The following is a 20258-nucleotide window of genomic DNA, read 5'->3' as shown; positions in this document are numbered from 1 at the left end:
CGGCTCTGCCGGACAGGTGCCAAGACCCGGGCACATGCCACAGAACTAGACTCCCCACCAGGAATGGAGTGGGTACCCAGAGTCCCTGAGCAGGGCACCTATCCTATGAGTGAGGGAGACGCAGAGGCCCTAGGCTATGAGTGGCGATCAACAAGACCAAGGCCCCATGAGCTGACAGCGACTCTCATGCAAAAGCCCCTTCCTCCCCAGCTCCTGCCCTCATTACCTTCTTGGGAGAGGATGATGAACTTGGTAGTCTTGAGCGTCTTTCCATTCAGCGTCCAGGTGATGGTGGCTGGGGGGTCAGAGGACACCTGGCACTGGAGTAGCAGCTTCTCACCCTCTGCCACATGAACATCTCGTAGTTTCTCCTTGAAGGTTGGGGCTGTCCCTTGGCTCTCTGATCTTTTTTCATTCTCTGTGGCTCCCGAATACCCCCTATTGCAGTTCACATCATTCTTAACCTCCTTCTTGAGTTCTTCTTTCCTGGCTGGTTTCAGGGTCTCAGCTGGCTTGGCGTTGCCCATGGGTTTCAGGGTCTCAGCCAGCTTGGCATTGCCTAAGGGTTTTGTGGTCTCAGTAGGCTTGGCATTGCCCACAGGTTTTGGGGGCTCAGCCGGCTTGGCATTGCCCACAGGTTTCAGGGACCCTGAAGGCTGGGCATTGCTCGCAGCCTTGGGACTTTCTGCCACCTTGGCATTCAAGGCCTCAGCACTATTGCTACCATTCTCTGCTGGTAATTTTTTCTTGCCGCCCAGCACCGAGCGAAAATCCGGGGTGGCAGGTTTTGCAGGTGGTGCCTTCTCAGGCACTGGGGTCTTGGGGGTCCCCTTCTTGGCCAAGACAGAGCGGAAGTCTACCTGCTGGGGGCTATGCACCTTCCTCTCTTCCTCAGACACCATCTTTGGCTTCACTTGCCGCTGTAGGTTGGCGCGGAAATCCATCTGCTCAGCTGGAATCTCCTTCAGCTCTTCTTCCGACAGGGTCTTGGTACTCACCTTCTTTCCCAGGAGGTCACGAAAGTCCAGCTGCTCCACCTCCTGCTGGCGGATAGCCTCCTCCGTGTGCTGCCGGGTCTCCACACGCCTCTTCAGCACGCCCCTCACGCCTTCGCAGTCCTCCTCCTCTGGCCAACCCTGCCCCCTTGCTGGCCAGCTAGGCCTCAGGGTCCCATAGCAGTCACCATCGCCACCATCAGCACCAGCTCCTCGGCCGCAGCGGCCCTCACAGCTGGCAGGCTCCCTCCCCCTGCAACCAGTGAGGGGAAAAAGGAAAATAGCAGGAGGAAAAGGGGCAGGGTAAAAAAGAGACGTCAGGGGAGAGCAAATCTCTGAGGGAGGGAGGGTAGAGGGGAGGGGGAAGGAATGGTGGGGGCTGGCCAGGCTGTGTTTATAGAAGGGAACATTGGTGAGAGGCGCTTGCTTGCTTAGTTGGTTTGCTACATTGGTAATGACTTCAGTAGCCTTATAAGGGTGTGTGCAAAAAAAAAAAAAAAGAAAGAAAGAAAGAAATTCACCCCCCCCCCGCCCCCCCCCCCCCCGCTCTCCCTCCCTCATTCCCCTTCCAATCGCTCCCTCTTGGCTTGGGCAGCCTCAGCTGGAGGATACAAACAATCTGGGACTGCTGGGCTGGGCCTGCAGGGACCAGGAGGGAGGCGCGTGGGTAGTGGCATGGGGCCTGGCCAGTCAATTCCTGTGGGTACTCACCGCAGTGGGGCTCGGGTAGGGCTGCTCTGTAGCATCAGTGACACCTGGCAACTGCATTCGCCAACCTGGTTCCTAAAAAATTCAAGGGATCAGTACAGATCAAGAGGCTCTCTAGGCTCAGGGCATTCTTAGCCCAAGGGCTGTGACGAGGGAACGACAGGTAGGAACTTGACCACAGGCTGGCTGCTGGCTCAAGGAGAGAAGGCTTAGCTGTGACCCCAACACGCCCACCCCAGACCTAAATTTAGGGCAGGGCCATCCCCCCTGCCTCCTGCTTGGCTTATCCTTTATTTTCCCAGCTCTTGTTTAAAAAGGAAAGAGGCGGGGGAGAGAGAGAGAGAGAGAGAGATCATCTTCTGGACAACAGCTAAGATAGCATTCAGAAGTAGGAACACTTTTCTGTAAGTGTATTACAAAAATAATGTAACCAATCAATCACTCTATGAATAAAAGAAGAGTAAAGACTAACCCTGATGGAGGCTGTCTGTGATGGAGCTGCTTGGTCTAGACTGTGTGGCTTTGGTCATGACGCCTGCCCAGTGACCTTCAGTTTGACACTGTTCCCTTAGTGCAGAGCTGGTTACTTCCCTTTCCTCACAGTGTCCTCTCATCCATTACTTCCCCTTTGCCTGCTCATGAAATGAAAACACCCTCCAAAACGTATCCATTGGCTAATGCTCTCAGATCAGAACTTTTTGTATTGAAACCCAGCAGGTGTCTCCCTAATGGGTGGCCCTTTCTCTTCTTCCTTCAGATGGCAAGGGCTCTGGATTCTTCAACCCATTGTTAAAACTGCTCAACCTCTCTGAGCTGGTGGGTGACCAGCGGAGGCCTCTCTGCTCAGTGGACGGGCTGTTCCACGCTTGGGTGCTGTGGAGGATTTACAGCAGCAGTTCAGCCCTCTGGCCCCACAAGGCTGCCATCTGCTGGCATTTCAGAGCTCTGACCAGCCAAGGGGTCCTGCTCTGACTGGGGAAGGGGTGAGGGGAGGGGCAGGTCTGACCGCCAAAGGCAACTCTTCATGATAATAACCACCCATTTTATACATAGTACCCTACAACTTTCACAGTTTTCACATCTGTTGTCCTTTTTGTCCCCAAATGTCCCAGTGAGGTATAGAGCACAATTATGCTCATTTTATAGGTAAGGAAAGGTTCAGGTAAGGAAAGGTAAAGATAAAGGTAAGGTTCAGAAGTTTATGCAAAGCAGTGCTGGGATTCTGGGGTTTCCCTCTCATTCTCCTGCACGCAGCCATCTTACTAGCCCTTCCTGGGCTGATGCATGCCTTGCCTCCCACCGCAGATGTGCAATGTCAATTTCCTTACATAATCCATCTCACTTAATCTTATGACAGCTCTGTGAGGTTGGGGTCAGCATCATTTTTATAGGCAGGAAAAATGAAGCTTATAAAAGTAATTTGCCTACACCCATAGACAAGGGTCTACCCAAATTCAAGCTCGATGACCTTCCCACCCCGCCCTACAATGATCATCAATATAAGTCTATTCTGGGATATGAGTTTGGGATATGTGTGTGTTCATGTGTGTCTATGTGTGTATGTTTAGTTCAACCACACTCATGGATTCACGTGTATGTGGAGTTGAGCTGGTGGATACCTGCACCTGCAATCCATGTTTGGGAACATGTGCCCATGCACCAGTCACCCCACATGGACAGACATCTGAGCAAGTGTTCCTGGGTCTCTGCTTATGTATGTGGGTACCTGCCTCATTCTGCCTGGCTTCCTTCCCAATGCAGGGCTGGTGCTGGGCAGGCACTGGCAGCCCAGGGCATGGCAGATGATTCTCATGGCTCCTGGTGGTTACTGCTCACTCCCTGGTACTAGGACCCACTTGAAGTGAGGAAAGGTAGACCTTTGCTACCTTCACCCCATCTCTTATCTGTTGGGTCCCCTTTGGACCACTTCCCGCAATGCTCAGGTTCTCAGGGGGCACAGGTTGAAGGTTCAGGGAGTCTCATGTCCAGAAAGTCCAACAGCCCGGGGTGCTCCTTTGCCCAACAAACAGCAATTAGGTGCCTCCACAGTGCCAGGTCCTGGGAAGGCTAAGAGGCCCTCACAGTAGCCTGAACACTCTAGACAGAAGGCTATGGAACTTGGGTCAACCTGTAGAATAACCATAGGACATCGTCTGGGGGGAGGCCCCGCTGCTGGGCACCACACTTCCGCTAGGCTGCTGGCCAGAATCAGGCTATTCTTTTCCCACTTTTCTTTCAGGCACAGGGTATGGTGCTTGGGGTTGGTGTGAAGCAGGAGGACAGGATGCCCAAGGGCCATGTTTTTCTGGGAGTTCTTTTCAACATCTTCTTAACTGAGTTTCCTCCTGTCACAAGTAGAACGCAGCCCAGATGCAAAAATCAGGCGCAGACACTGACCAGATGGCCTTGCTTTTCCCCAGCCAAACTCCTCAGAAGCTTTAAATGGTGGGGCGCCCTGCCTCCTCAGCTGGAATAAGCTCTGTCTCCTCACGGGTGGACACAGGTAAGGGCTTCTGTTGTTTTCCATTACCTGCCCTCAAGGAGGTGAGCAAAGGTGGCCTGTGCTCACCCTACTCTCAGGCCTTCCCCTGAGCCACCTGGGCAGTCTGAGCAGCAGATGAAAGGTAGAGAACTTGGGATTCCGCAGCTGGCCCATTAAGTGAGTCATCTCTAGGGGTGGTCTAGCAGGGGTCACTACTTCTGCAATCATATACTTAAATCTCTGCAAGGCCTTTAAGGCAAATCATATTTCATTCAAATCCTGAAAAGGTCAGAGAGGCCTGTTGCCTGGGACCCACACACCAGATAATCTAACCAGTTGGAACAGCTTTTGGGGCCATCTTGGTATCTGCATATACTCAGTTATAAGTAGGCACAGGGGCTGAGGATGAGGCCCCCACACCCCCATGTCCAGCCCCGATGCTGTCACAGAGGATAGGAGCTATCACCATGTAAGCTGCACCTTCTATGAACAGGGTCCATTTTGCCCCTGCCTCCCACCCCTGAATAAGAAACCTGTTCCTTGGGTACAAAGCCTTGGAGCCTGTCCCATTCTAAATCACCCACCTCTAGAATGGATTTTATATGCAAAATTAGTAAAGATTTAATTTTCTGGGAAGCAAAAATCTTTCAGATATTTCAGCTGGAATTTGGAGATAACTTTTTGACATTCCTCCTTTTAGTTCAGGAGACAAGAGCTAGGGAAGGGAAGGGGAGGTAGAAACCACCCACTTCATGTACCCCAACCCAGCCCTCCCACCCCCACTTCCCCTCAGCCACCCAGTCTTCCTCCTTGAAAGACATTCTGTCCTGGGTCTAGGTCTGAGTTCTGTCAGGATGAGAAAAGCAAGAGGAGAGCAGGGCCCCTGGCAGGCCTGGCACACATTCCCCAGGAGAACTTTCCACTGACTTGTTCCTTCTCTACTGGGGACAAAGCCAAGGTCAGGCCACCAGCCTCCCAAAGGAATGAAAAGTCTGGACTTTGGGGAGGGAAAGGGGGCAAGGGGGCTGTGAGGGTGGGGACTCTAGTGCCATTTCCCAGGTTCCCTGAGTTCCCAGTGCACTTGGGAGAAACAAGGAATGAAAGAGCCCCTGATATGAAGACAGAGATTAGGATTCTAATCTGGGCTCTGCTGATGGCTTTTGTGTGGCCACGAGCAAGTTCATGACCCTGAGACCTCAGTTTCCCCCATTATTAAATGAGGAGGCGGCTGGGTGACTTCTGAAGTCCCTTCCAACTGGGATGGTCTAAGTTTTATGACTGTCCCCAGCTGGGCCCAGACAGTCTGCCTGCCGACCTCCCAGCGCAACCCTTCAGGCTGGCCTGGCCGACTTCCCACAGTTCGTGCTTCACTCTTCCCTACCCTTTCTTGCTCAGCCTGCTCAATGGTCCCGCTCCACAGTCAGGCCTTTACTTGGTTTCTAAGCTTCAGCTTGTTTTTCTCCAAATGACCCTCAAAGCCCATCTCTTTTAGGATGTCTGGTTTGATTAACATGAGTATTGCCTCAAAGCACTACTCTTCCATGCAAACAAGCTCTATTCCCACCTACAATGTTTCCATGATTTGTACTAGCCTAGGCAAGAAGAGGAGTGTATCTTCTTTTTATTTTGGATGCAGATTTGCCTTTCTGAGAATAACTGTTCAGACACAACACAAAGGCCATTGGTGTGTTCCGCACATACTACTGATGATAGGATGATTGGCCAGCCTACAACCATCTTATCAGCTGACCACAGATGTGACATTAGCTCAGCTGAAATTTGTTGAGACCTGCCTAGCTCAGCAGAACTTCCTAGCAGATCCACAGACTCCTAAGAAATAATAATGGCTACTTTTTAAAGACAGTAAGTATTGGGGTGGTTGTTATGCAGCGAAAGCCAACTGATACAAGTATAAAGCACATGCCCAGAAAGAACCCAAGTGGATGGGGCACATACTAGGTTTTGTGATTATTGCAGGAACAGTGCCCTCTCATGGTGGTGTCCTTAGCATATGCCTGCAGAGCCTGTCTGTAGCTCAGAGCCTTAAACACGATGAGCTCAGTACAGGGGGATGATTTATCCAGAAGAGCAAGCCCCCTCACGAAGTGGCAAGCACCTCAGCCAGGGATGTGGCACAATCTCCTATTTGCGGAGTCAAGGTGCAGACAGGTGCTCTTCTTTAATGTTTACACCAACCCTGGGGGCTGACTTTCTGTGTCCATCAACCAGGGGTGGCATGGAATTTTAAGAATTAGAGCATTTTAATATTTTATTTATTGATTTTTAGAGAGAGAGTAAAATACAGAGAGAAACATTGATGCCGGAGAGATACATCAATCAGTTGCCTCTTGGAGACCCCCCCAACTGGGGACCCATCCCATAAGCCGGGCATGTGCCTTGACTGGGAATTGAACCAGCAACCCTTTGGTCCACAGACCAGCTCTCAGTCCACTAAGCCACACCAGCAAGGGTTAATTAGAACATTTTAAACATAGAAGAACATTTCTGGATCATTTTCAGACTACGGGCCAGACATGTTCTAGGCACTGAGGACATGGCAGTGTACCTTCATGGAGTTTACCTTCTTGGGTAACCTGGAAAGACCTTAAAAGGGAGGGAAAGGGAATGGGGATAGTCAACCTCCCTGCAGTGGTTTAAAGATGTCTATGAATTTTTTGATACTCCTCTTTCCAAAGGCGGAACTTCGTTCTCCTCCCCTTGAGTATGAACTGTACTTAGTGTCTCACTTCTAACCAACATAAAATGTGGCAGAAGCAATGGTGTGTGTGACTTCTGAGTGTAGGTCATAAAAGACATTGCAGATTCCAGCTTCTTCTCCCTCTTGGGTCACTAGCACTGGGGAAGCCAGCTGCCATGTCATGAAGACACTCAGGCAGCCATGTGGAGAGGTCCACATGGCAAGAAGCTGGGGCCTCCTGCCAACAGCCCTGTGAGTGAGCCATCTTGGAAGTGAATTCTCCAGCCTCAGTCAAGCCATCAGAGACTGCAGCTCCTCCTGCATCTTCAATGCAACCTCATGTGATACCCTGAGCCAAAAATCACCTAGCTAAGCTGTCTCAAATTCCTAAACCATAGGAACTGGGGTAATTATTGTTCTAAGATACTGTTTTGGGATAATTTGCTAAGCAGCAAGAGATAACTAATACATTCCCTCTAGCTCCTGCTTTTCCAAATTTAATCAATCCTTCCCTCCTTCACATTCGCCATACACCAAATAATGGGGGAACAAAAGTCAGGATGTAACAAGACAGGACTCTGCGGAACTGAGCCCAGAAGGCAAGGTTCTCCATGAACATCTGTTGTACTGAGGTGGAAGAAACAAAAACTCGTCAGCAGCACCAAGTCTGCAATTTCTTCACCTTGAAGCCCAGCCCCACGTTATTTTGTGCTTCCTCTGGCTTCCCAGTCCCAGGTGGGAACTTTGATCGGAGGGAGGAATTTGGGGGCAGGACACGCAGACTCACTTGAGCAGGATTTCATATTGGCCGGCGTGCCAGGGCTGCACGTTCTTTAGAACCAGGGTGAACACGTCCTCATTCTGCAGCACCTCAAAGTACCCAGTGTCTTTGGAGAGGGCTTTGCCATCTCGGAGCCAGTGAACGGTGGGGAAGGGGTCACCAGCTATGGCACAGGAGATGAGGACACTCTGGCCCAGGGTGGCTGTCACCGAGCGAGGCTTACTGATGAACCAGGGCTGGGTACCATCCTGAGGCTCTGAAAGTCGGCAAAGCATTGAGTTAGAGAGGGAGGCCTTTCGGCAGAGAGTGTCCATTCAACTGTCCATGGTGTTGAAGGTTGGAAGACAGCATGTTACCCAAATAACAGCTTGTCTAGAAATTGCTTTTATTGGATATACAGATATAACATTCTTCTTATGGCAAATCTGTCTTGGTTACATTCTCAGAGGATAATAGTAACATGAATTGTGAATCCAATGCAAGGGGAAGTAGCCTGGAATGTACAGGGGCATCAATGATTACATTAGATGTGATGATTAAGAGCTGTCACCTGCTTTGTGTGTGCTTATCTCTCCTTCTAAATGGAGACTCTCTAAAGGCAAGGACCCTAATAAGCCCATAGCTCATGTTAAAAGTGTTCACTGCCAAACTGTTACACGTATGATGAGACTTCTCTCCTAGCACTCTATGCAGCTGTCACCAGTGACCACAGAGGGCAAGGACTTCAGAGCCAGGGAAGAGCAGCGCTACTCAGCCAGAGCCTGAGTCTCTGGTGAAGTCCCTGGGGCTGGGGTGGGACCAAGACAGCAAGGGGCCCACGGTGGGAACAAAGCAGGCTAAAGTGGTTTCCTCGCCTCCAGATCCCATTTGGAGAGACCAGGGCAGCACCTCCTCCCACCCCTGCCCCCAGGGCGGATCAGCCTCACCTTGCACGGTGAGCACAGCCTGGGTTCGAACCTCCCCAGTGCTGTTCCAGGCCTCGCAGGTATAAGTGCCCGTGTCCTCAGGGAACACCTCCTGGATACAGAGGCTGTGTCGAGTGCCTCTGTGTTCAAAGTGGAAGTCCTCTGACTCCTGGATCTCGTTCCCATTGTGAAGCCAGATGACCTCAGGCGGCGGGTTCCCTGAATGGGGAGGAAGGTCCGGACACCGGTCAGGCAGGTGCTTCCCTGGGGCATGTGGCAGCGCTGCACAGAGTGCTGTGAAACTGCACTAAACCCTTTATGCTTCAGTTTCCCTATCCAGAAAATATTCGATTTTCTCTGCCTCATGAGTTTCTTGGGAGGATGAAGTAAACTCATAGAGCCCCCTCAGCAGGCCGCTAGAACAGCAGACTAGAAAAGCATCTGGCACAAAGAAAGTCCTTGATGCATGCTCATTATAATTATTTAACAACAGATTTGGGGAAATGAGGGAGAATCCAGAAGTGAAAAAAAAATGGTTTCATAGATGAAAAAGAAAACCCAGGAAGAATGGTTTTTAAAAGTAGAATTTAAACTGCCTGATGATACCAAGTGGCTACTGGGTCGCTGGGTTTGAAGGGAACGTGTTTCCTCTCTGTGCTGACTCACACTGTGCATGAGCACCAGGCAGTTGGGTGTGACTTTATGGTAACTCCCTTGTCATTCTTCACCAGAAGGGTCACTCCATGGCATTTCATGTTGGTACCCTACAAATGTTGTCTGAGGGGGAAGATGGGCACTAGCTCGTACAGAATTTTGAACACAGCTCATGAAGAATAGCATTTTCAGGTGTTACTATTCTACTTTCCTGGGTAGTTTCTAGCAATTTGTTGAAGTGTAAAACAACGGTCATCTGTGAGGGTTGGCTCTACAGGAAGAGTGGAGCCGCTATGCTCTCGTTCAAGAGTGCCCAGGCCCCGGGACGGCTGCGGAGGTAGGCTGGGTGGCGTCAGGCTCTGGAGAGGCCCAAGGAAAGAGGGCACTACATCTGTCTCCAGTGGATTAGCTAGCTCATGGCTGGGGCCAGGTGCAAAGCGCCTCTGATTTCTGTTAACTCGAGGAGTGCAGAAAGGGGCAGGGACTCAGCCATCCACCTGGACTGTCTGGGGGTTGCCTCCAGCCTGCAGGGGAAGGGGGATGGGCCCCCTCACAGTCCATCTTTATTGCTTGTGCCGCTCAAAAGAAATTAAAAACTGAGGAGGGCAAAGTGAAATAAGTCAGACAGCAGAAGACAAATATCATATGATTTCACTTAGAACAATATAAACAAACAAACAAACAAACAAAATAGAAACAGACTCATAGGCACAGAGAACAAACTGACGGTTGCCAGATGGAAGAGAGGTTGGGGGGCGGTGTGAGGATGGTGAAGGGACTGAGAAGTACAGATTGGTAGCTACAAAACAGTCGTGGGGATGTAAAGTGCAGCATAGAGAATGTGGTCAATAATACTGTAATAACTATGCATGGTGCCAGGTGGGTGCTGAAAATATTGGGGGATCGCTTTGCAAAGTGTATGATTGACCACCACATCATACACCTGAAACTAAGACGAAATAACATTGAATGTAAACTGTAATTTAAAACAAAAGATAACACACATGCAAATAAAATCCTTTTATAAAAAATACTTCCCATTTTTCTGGCAGTCATGTGTGTTATAATAAAAAAACAAACAACAACCCAGAAGGGCAACCTCTAGGGGCTCAGAGAGATGGGTCAGTGGCCAGCAACGATTTTTATAATGAAGGGGGAACCTGACCCCTTAGGCTTCTCTTGCTGGCCTGTAGCAAGGACTGTGACCTCTCACACTGGGCAGCTAATCACCTAGTCCCTCTTTTAGAAGAACCTCTGCTCCTTTTTCTCACCTTAAAATTTGATTAGAGCAACTGAGAACATCTTCCAAGAATTGGCAAATTATCAGGTCAGCTGGTTTAATACCAGTGTTCAAAATCATCCAGCTACGTAGGCTACGCTCTGTTTTCACATTAATCCCTCAACCCTTCAGCCATGGCCATCTTCTTCCCCTGGACCACTTAAGCTTAAGTCCAGAAAACCCTGCCCAGAGAGAGCAGAAAAGAGGGACCACAAGGCTCGACTTCTTCGGGCCCACTGACTGACAGTCCCACGCCGGCTTCTGTGGATCGGTGATCTGAGTGGGACATCAGGGAGCAATGCCCATGTTGCAATGGTGCCCATTTTCACATACACTCTGAAGAAACAGAGGCAGAGACAGACCTGACACCTGGACTGTCATGGTGACCTGGCTCCCATCCATGACTTTGAGGTCAGAGAGGCCCTGCAGGAAATGGGGTGCGACGGGCTTGCCAGCAGCCGTGGGAAGGAGGTACTCACTCTTCCTGTCGCTCTTCTTTTCTGGGTGGCAGACAACAGAATGTGAATGAACATCCATTCACTTGTTCATTTGGTTGACAAACACAGGCTAAATGACCCTTGGCACAGGGCTGTCAGGTTCAGGCTCCCACCAGAAACTGATCACCAACAGATGAGGCCCTGGAGGTCACTGGGAACTGGCGAGCTTGTCTCTCTGCCTGGCGTGACAGTGCTCCTGACTGACAGAGGGGAGAGCATGAGGCCTCTGCAGGGCCGGGCCCAGCATAGGTTCTGGTTCCTCAGAACCTCAAGGGGCAGGGCGGGGAGCCAATACGTGGCATCTTATGAGATTTTTTTTTTCTTAAACGTATATACTTTAAAAAAAGTACGGCACAAAATTCAAAAGGTACCAACAAGTATGTGTGATGTCTACCTTCCTCCCATCCTCCAGCCATCAAGACCTATCTCTCCCCAGAGGCCACCAATTTTCAGTTTCTTGTTCATCTTGCCAGAGGTGATCTATGTATAGAACACACACGTGCAAATAGGCACACTCTTTTGTTTTCTTCTTTAAAAAATGATAGCACAGTATGTACGATTGCCATCTTGCTTTTTCACTTAGCAATGTATCGTAATGTCTCTTGTAAAACAGACCTAAAGAGCTTCCTTACTGTTTTCTAGACTTCATAATGTTCCATTGCCATGTTGTGAGATTTGAAGCACTCCAAGAAAGCCTAAGACACGGCATGCATTAGAATGACTAACATTGAAAAGACCGACCATCCTAAACACTGGTGTTGGTGAGGATATGGAGCAGCCGGAACTCTCATACACTGCTGGTGGGAGTATAAAATGATACAATACCTGCTGAAAGTAGTTTGGCAGTTTCTTAAAAAGTTAAACATACAGTTACCATGTGATCCAGTGATTCTACTCTTGGGTATTTATACAAGAGAAATGAGAGCATATATCTGTACAAGACTTGTCCACAAACATTACTAGCAGCTTGAATCTTAATCGCCCTAAACTGACAACAACCTATCAACAAGTGAATGAACAGACAAGCTGTGATATAGCCATATAACAGAATACTACCAGCAAAAAGAATGGATTAATGATAGACACTAACACTACAAGAGGGACAAATCTCATAAAAGTTACATTGAATAAAGGGAGCCAGACAAGGAAAGAGCATATACTGGATGATTCCACTTATATACAACTCTAGGAAATGTGAAATACAGTGACAGAAAGCCTGGGGCGGTGGTTGGTGGGTTTGGATTGTAAAGGGGCACAAGGAAGCATTAAGGGTGATGGAGATGTTCATTTCTTGAAATTATGGTGAAGGTTTCAAATTACATACCATAAACATACGCAGTGTATTGTAGATTAATATTACCTCAGGAAAAACTGTGGGTGGGGAGACTCTCTCTCTGAGAGAGGGAGGGGGCACACCAGCTAGTCAGACATAAGCTAGGACAACTCTTTGGGTTCAGGGCTGGCCCACTCACCCCCACTCAGTTTTCCAGGGAGATGGATTAACAAATGGGTTTTCCATTATTCTTGGAACCTCCCCAAGTTGGGCTTGGACTGGCCTCACGTAAGGAGCAGGGAAAAGGGTAGTGAAGGGCTGAGCCAGAGTCTATGACCCACACAGGACAGCCCTGGTTCAGGACGAGCTCACAGTTGCCTAGTCTCTGATCTTGCCCTTTGTCCTGTGAGCCAGGCGGCTTTGACCTTCATGATCCTTTTGTAATTTTTGTTGTTGTTGTAGTTTTTGCTTTTTGTCAGGGGCAGGGGCAGGGGCGGGGACACAGAGGGCTGTGATATCTCTCACGTAAGCTTATCTAAGCTTAGGGGGAAACGGACTCTGGTATTTTGGGATCTTATTAGCACAGGGCCACAAATCCAGGTCTTCTCCAGGAAGCTTGTAGGCATGGGGATACTTTTCCAGGGTGCTTTACACACTTGAGAAAGGCCTAACTCCATATTTGCCACTGAATTTTTATCTGTTGGCACTGAAAACAAAATACAGCTCACTGCTGGGCTCTCCCTGCGCAGACTCTGGGAATGAGGATGGGAGAGCCTGGAGGACAATCTCCCTCAAGTCAGGTGTGCTGTGAAGGGTGCAGAACTGAAGTGCAGGGCAGTTGAGACATGGTAACCCCACGGTCCATGACCAGAGGATGGGCTCTCAGCCTGCTCTCCTCCCGGTCCCCTGCCCCAGCCCCCGGCATTGCTGCCTTACACAGAGGGGCAACCAGGCGGCCTTGGCAAATGCCCCGGCAGTGGGCTGGGGGGCCTAGCATTGGAAATGCAGAGACCGTGTTTCTCTGACTGGGCTGCAGTGGCCAGGAAAGCGGGCTGTCTCGGGAGAGTTGAGGAATTTCCTGTCATGCACAGACTGAGAGGGCTTGAGGACAAAATGTTTTTGCCTGTCCAGAGTCCTCCTTGTTCCTGCTTCTCTGCTATCTCTGCCAGGGTCCCCAGCTTCATAGAGCTCTGTGCAGATATGCTCTTATTCCCAGGTGCTGCGGGAACATCTAAAACTCCAGCTTCTGCCCTGGCTTGGTGGCTCAGTTGGTGGGAGTGTCATTCCCGTACACCAAAAGTCTGTGGGTTCATCCCCGGTCAGGGCACATGCTTAGGCTGAGGGTTCTATCCCCAGTGGGGGTGCATATAGGACGCAACCAATCAATGTTTCTCCTTCACATCGATGTTTCTCTCTCCCCCTCCTTTCCTCCCTTCCTTCCCTTCTCTCTAAAATCAATAAGTACACCATAGGATGAGGATTAAAAAAAAAAAATTCCAACTTCCTCTCCTTGAAACTGGTTGTGGCTCTGCTTTGGCCCCCACCCTCTTTGGGGTCTTCTCACTGCCCAGTGTCCTGACCTGGGGCTTTGACACCCTGTGGTGCTAGTAGGAACTAGAAGCATATGTGCCCCTCTCTCCTGAGAGGGGGCCTGGGCACTGCCCCCTTGCTCCCTTGCCCTCCCCCCATCCCTGTGCCATCTCCCCGGTACTGGAAAGCTAGGATCTGAGCAGGGGGCGGGGGGGGGGCTGGCCTCGGGAAAATCACTGCCTCTTTCTGAAGCTCAACTTCCTCATCTCTATGTAACAGTAATAATGGTATCATTACAAGACTTCAGGGTTTCAGAGATAACACGTGAAAATGCTCTGTATGACTGCTCCCCGTCAATGACGACACTTGTGCGAGCCTGGCTGGGCGATGACTCACACCTGTCCACTTAGGTTCAATTTCGTGGTGGGTTTATTATCAGCAGCAGAACACACAAAGGCTGGGCCCTCTGCGTGTAATCTATCCAAGGACTACAGTCTCATTTTTATGTGACCTGAGGCCAATATTGCTTAGGAAGTAAATTGACAACAAACTTTCATTGCACTCCCTCCAGGAGAGAGGTGAGAAGGATGGAATTTGTGGGAATTGACCCAGGAGCAGGCATTTGGTACCAGTGTCACCCATGACTTCTGACCCTGTTCTTTCTTCCCCACAGCCCCATAGCAAGAACAGAGGAAAGAGCGACATAACTGGGGGTAAGTGTGTGGAATGAACCTGTTCCCAGACCTGCAGTTTGGGGCCACATGGGACTAGAGTGACTGCGCATCTAGGCTAGTGAATGGCTGACTCATCCCCAGCATTCAACGGCTTCAGCTTCTTCGTGGGGTGAGAAGACCACCCCACCCTCCCTACAGGCCTGTGCACTCTGCGCTGGGGTTAAGGAGTCAGTGAGGACCTCGGTCATGGGGCAAGCGGCTTTCTTTAGGTGGCCTGAGGAAAGCAGCTCTAATGAAACCCTGAAACCCCAGCAGAACCCCACCACCCCGTTTTACTGACTGGGAGGCCAGGAAGCGCTCAGGTGACTTGACCTGCCCAAGGTCACCGATCCTATTACAAGCAGTCCTAGAGCTCATACCTGGGCCGTCTGACAGCGAGACCCAGATGTCCCGGAGACTGTCTTTTCCCAGGGAACAGCCTTCTCCAGTGATGTCCAAGGTGAACTCCCCACGAAGACAAATGTATTACCCACTGATCCATATCCTAGGCCCCTGACAAGGGTCAAATGCTAAAGCACAGCAGGGACAAGCCAGGTAAAAAGGGCAACATGTGTGCATTTCATTTAGTTACAAGGCCAAACAGATGATTCTGGCTCCTCTGAGGCCACACTCCTGTGTGGACATAGATAAAATAAGACAGACGGACACCGTTGCCCTGAACTCATATTTCTAGCTGTGTGAGCTGAAGTGAGTTCCCCGGGCAAAGCCTCAGTGTTTTCTCCTCTAAATTGTTGATAATTGTTATCATAAATTATTAGTATATTGATAAATATACTGTATATGTCATCAGTATCATGCATAATAAATATTGCTGGGTTTTTTGATGATTATAAGAAATAACATATGTAAAACATCTAGAACACTATCTGGCAGGTAATAAGTATAAAATTAAATATTTTGTGCCTTTTGTAGTCCAACTGACCTTTGTGGTTGGGCAAACTCAAACTGATAATAACTACAATGATAAAAGTCCCCAAACCAGAGCACTCACATTTATTCAGGCAGAGATCTGAGAAGGTGCTGATAGCTGTCACTGAGAAAACATTATAACAATTCCTTACCAAGTTCAGCACTTCATGATTCTAAAGGATGTTCATGACTCTGAGTGTTGTCCTTAACTTTCTCTGAAGTCGGGGAGCTGGTGTTTTCATTTCACAGTGGTTTGAAGCCAGGGTAGGAGGGCCGGGGTCTGAGGTCCCCACTGGCAATCAAGCCTCAGGGAACCTGAGCTTATTTTTTTGTGTGTGTGGGGGCAGGGGTGGCCGGCATTGGCTGTAGCACTCAAAATAGCAAGGGAGGGGGGTCCTGGGACCCAGTGACAGACTTGCTGCCCAGCTCCAAGGATGGCCAGACTAAATATACCCCAGGTTTTTCCCACAGCTGTGTTTCTTGCTGCTCTGCTGAGACCAAGGCCAGAGATGGCCTCTCTGGATTCCAGGAAAGGCTAAGCCTCCCTTATTTTACTGGCCTAGGATTAAAGATTTAATGTGAACGGATCTATTGGTACTTGACCAATTGGCCAATGTTGTCCTTAGTTTGGCTAAGGACAACTGGCTCTCCATTCCCTCACTGACTCGCTCCATTGTTAACTGGTGGCTAGCTTTGGTGCACTGTTCTATTTTGAGAGAAAGGAAAAGGACCTGGCCTGTCCCTCCAGTGGGGAGAATAAGAACTAAGATTAAGAATACTTATATGTAGCTTATTGACAAGTAAAAATGATGCCACATAGACCAAAGCTGTCAAGAAGACTTGAGAAAGGGAAATAGTAGAAGGGAAGAATAGAGAGAGGAGAGACAAGAATGGGGAGAAGAGAGAAGGATTGTGGGAGAGAGATGGGGGGGTGGGGAGGAGAGGGACACATTGCTTTCCATTCCATTGACTTGGCCATCTGACTTTTTTCTTGGCCATTTATGCTGTTTTGACTCATCAGAAACTGTTTTTGAGGACAGTTCCTAGCCATGAACTGAAACATTAAATTCTTGCTCTGGTGAAGAAAAGTTATCAGACAAATGGCTTACCAGGGTCCCAGAGCGGCACAGCAGGAAGCACAAGGGGCCTAGTGCTGCTGCATTTCAGCTGGGTTGGTGGGCAGCTGACTCCACCTCCAGCATCAGTTTTCTTCATGGGTAAAGGGGAGTTAATTCAACAGTGGAAAGTAGAATTGTCATGGGAATTAAATAAAACAAACCGGCTTTTTAATTGATTAGATTTTTCTGTGTATAACAATGTTCTTCATTAAAAACACTAATTAATAGTAGTGTCAGTCAAAAACACTTCACATGCATTGGTATTAAATCAATATTTTTTTTCCAAAAAGCTCTTGTTTAAAGAAAGAGTTAAATACCCACACAGCAGGTACAATTTACCTTCCTCATTAATTCTTACACAGTAACCTGCTTAACTTGTTACTCAAATCTGGAGACATGAACAAGGCCTTTAACTTCTCTTGGGCTTCAAATTAAGAACCCCCTGCAGCCTGTGTCCCTGTGTCTGGCTGTGATCTCAGCATCTCCCTCGGTACCGTAATAATTCTCCTGTCCTTCCCTCCGGAGTCTTTCCTTTCCTTTCTGTGGCTTTAGCAGGAAAAACAATTCTGGATTTCTCCTTAGAACTGTTTTCTTCACCTGCCAACTAGCCAACGTGCTGCTCTCTGAAGCCCCACGCTTATGGGTCTGAATTTGTTTTAAAAGCAGATGTTCACATGTGAATAGTTGAGTCTTCCTTGAAAATGGCTCACTGCAGTCTCTTAGCTCATTCAAAACTTGTTCAGGATTAAAACAAAAAAATCATGGAATGTTGCATTTAAAGTGTTTGAACCAATGACACAGAAATATAAAAAAGACAGCATGTTGGTACAAAGCACTCTACCATCTAGGGAGCTCCCCAGGTACCTCCCATACAGAGGACTCCACCTATTGCTGTCATACTAATTTACTAAGTCCCAGCCCCTGTCTGCCAGCAACTTAAGAGCATCCTAGATTCATAGGTGGTCACCAAATGCAAATGGACATGGACTGGCCCTCCCCTACTTCCTAATATTCCCTTTCCCAATACTTCTTAGACAGGAAGACACACAGGCCTCTTGGAAAGTCAGTGAAAGGAACATGATGGCCTTTTTCTTCCATCTCCTAAGGATTTTCCTTAAGTGTTGAGCCAGAGCTAGTTTCATTTTGCTTAGTCATGAGAACGCAAAATGCCATTTCAACAGCAAATCTGATTTACTTCAAACACTACTATACTATGGAAATCCAGTAAACCACCAACTGAAAGAAGTTCTGGAAGCACAGCCCTACCTTCTTCCGTTATGCGGTGCTCAAAATCCAGCATGGGCTGAGGATTGAAGACTAGCCTCCTCCTTTCCCTAAATTCCAGGACTGCTGGCTCCAGAGGACTCATCATGGGAAGGTTAGCATCAAGGAGCTGAAGCGGAGCCTGGCCCCTTCTCATCCAGAGGGCATCTATCTATGCAAGGTGCAAATCCCCAGGGAGGTATCTACCATCTCTTCCAACAAAAGTCTTAACCAAATAAACCTACTGGGAGAATCAGCAGAACAGCTACATCTGTGGCACACAAAGAGTTTCTTTCCCCATAGCCTTGCTCTTTTTTGGGTTTCCTTTGCCCACTGACTTCTCCAGAACCTAAGAAGCAAATGGGAAGAGAAGTGCGCAAGGAATAGAATGAAAGGAAACAAGGATGTGTGACATCCTAAAAAAGACTCTGACCAGTAATGATAGAGTTCCAAGATGGGAACCTGGGATCATTGCAACCAAGGCCTTCTTTTGCCTCAGAAGTATCATCAACCTCCAAACATCGAGGTACGGCATCCAAACCACCCGATGGTCCCTCCCCATGAGTGCCTGGAAACCACACTGTCGCAGCAAGTTTGTGTTTTAGGAACACAAAGCTGTAATTCTGGATGGCATCCTTGACCAAAGACTCCAGGCAAGTAAATGGCAGATATACCTACAGTGTGCTGTATAAGTAGACAGTTATAAATCTCTAATTAGTAAAATGAGGCTCAAGTTCTCTGGGATGGACACAAATGTGCAAACATATACTCAGAAATCTTTGTGACAGAAAGGACCTACATGTCCAAAACCTGTAGTATTCAACCTATATAAACTAAAATATTGGTTTGAAATGATTTAACATTTAATTTCTTGCCTTCTTATAATTGTAAATACTTTTGGACTCATGTTTTTTTAAGGTTCTTAAAAAAAGACAAAATCAATATCCTTCTTCTTCAATAAATTTCTCTTTAGCTACCATAAGTATTTTTAATGTTTTCAGTGTTTTTAAACCCGTGGTGGGCAAGGTGCCTACCTGACACCCACTGGACAGATCACACAGTGTACCAAGTCTCTGAGCATAATTTAGGGGAGACGAGGTGGCAGCCAGTGTCTCCCAGTTATGGAGGCTCTCAGTGCTCAAAGCTGCCACACAGTGTGGCCGTCAATGGCCTCAAAAGCTGGGCCCCCGCTGCCGCCTACACTGGGAGCGGCTGACTTCACGGGTGCCCTTTGTTTTCCTTAGGGGCTCTTCATCAAACCAAATGCTCTAATAAATATGGTTATTAAGTTTCATTTTTTTCTAGAGATCATTTTTTTTTCTTACCCATATTTTATATCCTTATGCACCTTTAAAAAGCCCAGCAGACCTTCGGTTAAATAAACAAATCATTAGGCTAAAAAATTATGTCAAAATGGGTGCAATTAATAGGTTAATAAATCTAGTCACTTAAGAACTGTAGCTTTGATGAAGATAACCCAGGGGGAGATAAAATGTTCTAGCCTAAGGAAGCTCGCCCCCCTACCGATGACACAGTCCAAATACATGGAAAAATTTATTCTCATTCAAATCTTCCTGGACATCACAGGAAAGTTAATCCTTTGGGCTCCATCCTGGGTCAGGAGGGAAGGCTTTCATTGCTTGGTTAACTACTGGGGATTTTTTTTCCTTGAGTAGGGAAAGAAGGAAAGAAGGAATATTTGATGCCTGACTTAAGGGCTAGTTTGTGGATTTCCTGCACACTCCAGTGAGCGCTGGCTGAGCCACCAGGCAAGGGAGGAGGTGGACAGAACACCCCCCAAACTCACTGACTTCAGTTTGCTCTTTCATTCATTCACTGAACGCATGCTCCCATGGCAGGCCCTGTTTTACATGTGATAGTGCATAAGACATGGTCCCTGCCTGCAGGCAGCTTACAGTCCGGTGGAGAAGACAAATAGCAATTAGAGTAAAATCTGACAGAATAAAATGCTTTTTCCTTACCCCTAAATGCCCTGAATGATGTACCCCTGCCTCCATCTCTGAGCTCATTTTCTACCACTTGGCCCCGACTCACTCCCTCCCCTTTGGCCACACCAGGCTTCTTGCTGTTCTTTGAATAGGCGCACCTTGTTCCTGACTCAGGGCTTCGTCCTTGCTGTAGTGCCTGCCTGGAGCACTCCTCCAGTTCACTGAAGTCTCTGCTCAAAAGTCACACCCCTATAGAGACTTCCTTTATCACCCAAGTGAAACAGCACTCCTTCCGCCCCTCTCTTTTCTCATGTTCTTAACAGTGCTTGTCAGTATTTGATTAAACCAGATGTTGAGTATTGCCTGTCTCCCCATCACAATGTAAATGCCATGAAGGCAGAGTTTGTCTGTCCTGTTCACTGCAATTTCCGTAGAACAAGCCTGGCACAAAGTAGATGCTCAATAAAGACTTGTTGCTGTATA

General features: G+C 48.3%; 1 protein-coding gene across 2 annotated transcripts in view; it reads right to left on the bottom strand.

Moving 5' to 3' along the window:
* The window catches only part of MYLK (myosin light chain kinase), a 182890-nt gene that overhangs the window by 83658 nt on the left and 78974 nt on the right, over nucleotides 1–20258 (bottom strand). For both annotated transcript variants that reach the window (XM_054575200.1, XM_054575201.1), the window contains 5 exons: nucleotides 10865–11002; nucleotides 8591–8788; nucleotides 7671–7920; nucleotides 1707–1778; nucleotides 227–1248 (listed from right to left, as the gene is read on the bottom strand). In XM_054575200.1, coding sequence (XP_054431175.1) covers nucleotides 227–1248; nucleotides 1707–1778; nucleotides 7671–7920; nucleotides 8591–8788; nucleotides 10865–11002 — 1680 coding nt within the window. The remainder of the gene's footprint in view (nucleotides 1–226; nucleotides 1249–1706; nucleotides 1779–7670; nucleotides 7921–8590; nucleotides 8789–10864; nucleotides 11003–20258) is intronic.

Source organism: Pteronotus mesoamericanus, unplaced genomic scaffold, assembly GCF_021234165.1.
Source record: "Pteronotus mesoamericanus isolate MK-2021 breed Mesoamerican mustached bat unplaced genomic scaffold, CSHL_Meso_final contig_27, whole genome shotgun sequence".
NCBI classification, from domain to species: Eukaryota; Metazoa; Chordata; class Mammalia; order Chiroptera; family Mormoopidae; genus Pteronotus; species Pteronotus mesoamericanus.
The sequence above is the reverse complement of the archived record's forward strand: the minus strand, read 5'-3'. Positions and strand labels throughout refer to the sequence as shown.